Source organism: Neophocaena asiaeorientalis, unplaced genomic scaffold, assembly GCF_003031525.2.
Source record: "Neophocaena asiaeorientalis asiaeorientalis breed wild unplaced genomic scaffold, Neophocaena_asiaeorientalis_V1.1 scaffold243, whole genome shotgun sequence".
NCBI classification, from domain to species: domain Eukaryota; kingdom Metazoa; phylum Chordata; class Mammalia; order Artiodactyla; family Phocoenidae; genus Neophocaena; species Neophocaena asiaeorientalis.
In genome coordinates, this window is record NW_020173113.1 from 430,281 (window position 1) to 436,163 (window position 5,883).

Below are 5,883 nucleotides of genomic sequence, written 5' to 3' on the forward strand. Positions count from 1 at the left end.
ATCTTTTTTGGTGAGTTCCAGTGTCTTCCTGTGGATGATTGTCCAACAGCTAGTTGTGATTCTGGTGTTCTCACAAGAGGGAGTGAGAGCACGTCCTTCTACTCTGCCACCTTGGTTGATAATCGAAAATAGCTGATTTTTAAATGTCTATGAAATGTGAAAACTGTGAGAAGTGTAATTATGTATACTCTGTTATAAATGAAGACTTTCATTATTTCAAAATCCTTTATTAAACCTTCACTGTGCCCCGACCCTATGCTGGAGCACAGTGATCAATAAAATAGGGTTTCTATTTCCATGTTCTTTCCTTTTATTCCTGGTGGTCATTAACAGGCATTTAAAGAGAAATTGATTTTGTTAGCTCTAAACTCAAACTTGAATACCAGAAATAGGCATTTTGCCCCCATTATGCTTTTTTTTATTTTTAATTTAAAAATTTTTAATTATTGTAGTTAATATGTAATGTTACATTAGTTTTAGGTGTACAGCAAAGTATTACGTTATTTTTTCCAGATTATATTCTTGTTTTTTAACATCTTTATTGGTGTGTAATTGCTTTACAATGGTGTGTTAGTTTCTGCTTTATAACAAAGTGAATCAGTTATACATATACATATGTTCCCATATCTCTTCCCTCTTGCATCTCCCTCCCACCTTCCCTATCCCACCCCTCTAGGGGGTCATCAAGCACCAAGCTGATCTCCCTGTGCTATGTGGCTGCTTCCCACTAGCTATCTATTTTACGTTTGGTAGTGTATATATGTCCATGCCTCTCTCTCGCTTTGTCACAGCTTACCCTTCCCCCTCCCCATATCCTCAAGTCCATTCTCTTATATTACAAATTTTTGAATAAACTTTTTGTTGTATCTTTTGGATCTTAAAAGGTGTAAGTCTGGGCCGATGACAAATTACCAGGAAATTGAACCTGCACTTTTATCTTCTAGTTTGGGAGCATGGCAGAGTTTACATGCTCTTCAGATCCCCAGCGAGCCCAGGCTTATGATCTTTCCATGTGCGGAGTCCTTTTTCCAATGCTTTACCACTAAGATTTTGAGATTGAAATGGTGCTTATGGGACTTCCCTGATGGCGCAGTGGTTAAGCATCCACCTGCCAATGCAGGGGACATGGGTTCAATCCCTGGTCCGGGAGGATCCCCCATGCCGTGGAGCAACTAAGCCTGTGCGCCACAACTACTGAGCCCGCGCGCCGAGAGCCTGTGCTCCACAACAAGAGAAGCCACCGCAATGAGAAGCCTGCGCACCGCAACGAAGAGTAGTCCCAGCTCCCCACAACTAGAGAAAGCCCACACGCAGCAGCAAAGACCCAACACAGCCAAAAATAAATTAGTTAATTAATTTAAAAAATAAAATGAAAAATAAAATAAAATAGGGTTTCTTTGCAGCAACATGGATGGACCTAGAGACTATCATACTAAGTGAAGTAAGTCAGAAAGAGAAAGACAAATACCATATGATACCACTTAATTTGGAATCTAAAATATGACGTGAACGAACCTATCTATGAAACAGAAAGAGACTCACAGACACAGAGAACAGACTTGTGGTTGCCAAAGGAGAGGAGGGTGGGGGAGGGATGGAATGGGAGATTTGGATTAGCAGATGCAAACTGTTATATATATCAATAGAATGGATAAACTAGCACAGGGAGCTATATTCAGTATCTGTGATAAACCGTAATGGAAAAGAATACGAAAAAGAATGTGTATGTGTGTGTGTGTGTGTATTCAGATATCACTTTGCTGTAACCTGAAACTAACACAACTTTGTAAATCAACTATACTTCAATAAAATAAAAAATAAAATAGGGTTTCTGCCTTCAAAGAGATTTCACCCCACCAGTAGAGCCAAGTCACATTAATTGTGATTATTTTTTACGTTCTGTAATAGAAGTGTTTTCAAAGTGTGATGAGATTACAGTTGAGAGCACAGTGTTATTAGAATCAAGCATCATATCACTCCTCATTAAGATTAGGAAGATTGCCATTTTCATTTCTGCCATAGACAGACGACCCATCTTTGACTCCCTTACTGTCTCCCAAACCACCCTGTCCCACCAAAGATAAGAATTGCTTCTATGAATTTGTTATCAATGGCTTAAAGTCACAAACCGAAACTAATTTGTATGCTTTTGTCCCATGTTTTAGTGACTGTACTGGCGATATTTAATGAATTGCATGCAGATGTGGACCTTTACGCACTTCTGTTTGGAGAAAGTGTCCTAAATGATGCTGTTGCCATTGTACTGTCCTCGTAAGTAACAATATTTCTGCCTGGGAAGAGAGACTCTGGCTTCCTGAATGCTCTGGGCTAAAATCAGAGGCCCATCTTAAAAGTGTTAAATTTTGAATTGGGTGCTCTTCTAAATGAGGTTTATCGACTTAGTTGATAAAGTTATGTTGCTTTGTCCAGTTGGCAGCGGTTGGAATGCCGATACCATCATAGCATGGTGACTGCAGATTAAATTAAATGAATACACCATGGGGAGTGCTCTGCAGAGTGTAGATACCTATGTTTGTCGATATTTGTAAGTACCATGGTGTAAAACCAGCTTAGTGTTTTTTATCTCTCTCTTTAAACTCCAGGTCTATTGTTGCCTACCAGCCAGCGGGGCTGAACACTCACGCCTTTGATGCTGCTGCCTTTTTTAAGTCAGTTGGCATTTTTCTAGGTATATTTAGTGGCTCTTTTACCATGGGAGCTGTGACTGGTGTTGTGACTGCTCTAATATCCTTTTTGTAGTTTCTGCCCCTGCCTAAGTATGACTATGTGGCATTGCACTTGGGAAAAGAAAGTTCTCAGTTCTTCCTTTCAGAAATGAATCTTAAATTAATTGTTCCACTGGGGGCTGGGGGCTCCTGAAATGTCACCCTTTGGTGAAACATGACAGTCGATGGCCTAGCTAAGAGTTTGAGAAAACGTTTGAGAGTGTAGCTCTTGGCTTAGCTCTGTCCTCACCTTTGTGTTTTCTGTCCTTCCTATAAACCTGTCGGAGATAGGAGCTTGGGGGAAGTGTCAGTTTTTTTGGGGGGTGGGGTGGGGCTGAAAGAGTGGAAGAGCCAGGAGGAGGCTGGGAATCAGGGACCACCTCTCAGGAGGCTGGGAGGAAGCAGGCTGTGAAGTACTTTAGCCGCAGCCTGACTGCTGTTGCCCACTGTTCCAGGCCATATGGGACTAATGTGGCCGTAAGTAGCCAGGGACTATCTGGGGGAATTACAGCAAGGTGGCCTTCCTTAAGCCGAGGACTGCACAATATTGCCTTAAAAACCAACCAGCCAACAAACCAACCAACATAAAAGCAAAGTGCAGAATGAGAAGGCAAGCCTTCCACAGGTTAAGATTTAATCATTTTAAGTGTACAATTCAGTGGCCTTAGGTGCATCCACAATGTTGTGTAACCATCCCCGCTATTTCCCGAACCTTCTTCGTCATCCCCAACAGAAAGTGTGTGCCCATTAAACAATATGATCCCTATATCCTCCCCTCTCCCAGCCCTTGGAAACCTCTATTCTACTGGGAAGCTTCATTTTCTTTACTTTCAAAACCAAGCAGCAGCTCTGGGGCCCCAAAGGAAGAGCTGAAGGGAAAGGGTAGCCCTTAGGGAGGGGTCCTGGGCTAAGAGAGTGTGGTTCTTGGTGACCCTGATACTTGTTGCTGGAGACAGTTCCTTGACAGGAGCTGACGTGACCAAGTTTACCAAGCTGCACTGCTTCCCCCTGCTGGAGACGGCGCTCTTCTTCCTGATGTCGTGGAGCACCTTCCTCTTGGCAGAAGCCTGTGGGTTTACCGGTGGGTTTCCTCTGCCCTTGGCCACCCTTCCCCTCACTGTGGCGGAGGCTGTGGGAGCTTTTGAGGGGAGCGAAGAATTCTTAAATAGCTGCTGCCCAGAGTTGATAAACCACTCACGGAGTGTCCATATGGAGGACTGCTGAGCAAGGCTGGTATTCTGCCTTATGAATAATTTAGTTGCCCAGAGCTACATATTTTTTAAAGGATAAGCTTTATTGTTTAAAACTCAGTTACATCTTTGAGTACTCATTCTAACTATAAGTAGATACTTAGCTGCAAAAGTTACTGAATATATTAACACCTTATTTGTATCCTCCCCTGGATTGCTTCGTTATTTTACAAACAGTAGCAATAACAAGCAAAATATATATCCTTTTAAAGGTAATTTTGCTTCTACTCAGATGAGTGTGAGCACAGTTTTTCCTTGTTTTGTTTTTGGTCTGTTTAATCATTGCTTTTCAATGCTGTGTTTTTATGGTGCCCGTTTCATAGATTATTAGTGCGAGTGATCATGTGGTTTTAGTTCCTCACATTCCCTCATTAAAAAAAATAAATCATTGGATTTTTCTATTAGAAAACTCAAGTACAGTTACTATATATACATAATCCAGGTAATTCGGAAGTCCTTTTTATCGTCTTTTCAAAATATTGAAGCATATCTTTATATGCCCCACTTCCTTTAAAACTTGACAATCATCTGTAAACATATAGGCAGAGTCCCAGGTGTGTTAATTGTCTTACACAACAAAATAGTCACCGTTAACCAGAAATCTAGATTATCAGGGCCAGGATGATTGGACTAGTACTCTGGATCCATTTTGTCTGAAGCCCTAGACCATGCAAAAATATAAAGCATTGGTTTGAAATTAAATTCATTCATTCAGTGAACAGAGAGGAATATGACAAAAGTGTGTGATGGGCGCACACTTCACAGTCTCTTTGAGGGAATGAATGCTAAATGCCATGCCATATAGAGATGGCCAATTCAGTAGGAGTTTAGAAGAGGGGAGAGAAAGCTCTTAAATCTGGAACAAGAGGTAAATCAGTGGCCTTGTCTTTGAAGGAGGGCAGGGTTGGGAGAAGCAAAGGTTGATATGAGAAGTGTGGGCAGAGGGAGCTTTCAGTAATAGGAAATTTTCAAAAACTTTCAGGAAGTTGGATATGCTGGGCTTGACTACCTTAACTTTTTGTTTCAGGTAGGATTTTTTTCTGCTTTTTTTCCCTCCATTGATTTTTTTTTTTTAAACTCTCTTGCCAGGCGTTGTAGCTGTCCTTTTCTGTGGAATCACACAAGCTCATTACACCTACAACAATCTGTCGGTGGAATCAAGAAGTCGAACGAAGCAGGTGAGGGAGAGGCCTGTGTCCCCACAAGTGACCTGCGAATACGAGGGAGGGGACCCACAGGGTTTACGGCTTCCTTTTCCCTTTTTGTGCAGCTCTTTGAGGTGTTACACTTCCTGGCAGAGAACTTCATCTTCTCCTACATGGGCCTGGCGCTGTTTACCTTCCAGAAGCACGTTTTCAGCCCCGTTTTCATCATTGGAGCTTTTGTATCCTTTTTTTGGTTCCCCCATTTTCTACACGGAAAGACGACCACTGCTGCGGAAGCTGTAACAACAATAATTTCTAGTTTGGCGGGGAGGTGACTGAGCCAGCACTGGTTCATGGTATTTTTATGATGGTATTTTTATGAGGCTTAAGTGGTAAATATAAAGCTAAGTGTATTTGATTTCAAGGACCGGTGTTGATTCTAGGGTTGCCCTTTCTGCATTTTCTGTGTAAGGTGGCCTTTCTGTTACACTGGTGATTGGCAGGTGGTATTTTGTTTTTTAAAGCACCCTTCCTAGCAGAGCTAAAAATCAGCAACCAGCATCAGTCCCCCAAATTGTTTTCTTCTCATCGCCACGTGAATTCCAATCCAGGAGCTTCCCCGTTTGGAAGACCTGAAGGTTCTGTGTCTCTTGCTCTCAGCTGCACGTGGTTGCACGCAGCCCTTCCTCTCGCCGCCCAGGGCAGCCCACAGGCAGTGTGCACGCTTTCACCCAATTCCGTATGGTGACCCTTTTCTTTACG

The 5,883-nt window shown here is 42.3% G+C and overlaps 1 protein-coding gene across 5 annotated transcripts in view; it reads left to right on the top strand.

The window, feature by feature from the left end:
- Positions 1 to 5,883, top strand: part of SLC9A7 (solute carrier family 9 member A7) — a 141,277-nt gene that overhangs the window by 77,204 nt on the left and 58,190 nt on the right. For all 5 annotated transcript variants that reach the window (XM_024743532.1, XM_024743533.1, XM_024743534.1 and 2 more), the window contains exons 5-9: positions 2,166 to 2,271; positions 2,604 to 2,745; positions 3,702 to 3,807; positions 5,066 to 5,154; positions 5,247 to 5,360. In XM_024743532.1, coding sequence (XP_024599300.1) covers positions 2,166 to 2,271; positions 2,604 to 2,745; positions 3,702 to 3,807; positions 5,066 to 5,154; positions 5,247 to 5,360 — 557 coding nt within the window. The remainder of the gene's footprint in view (positions 1 to 2,165; positions 2,272 to 2,603; positions 2,746 to 3,701; positions 3,808 to 5,065; positions 5,155 to 5,246; positions 5,361 to 5,883) is intronic.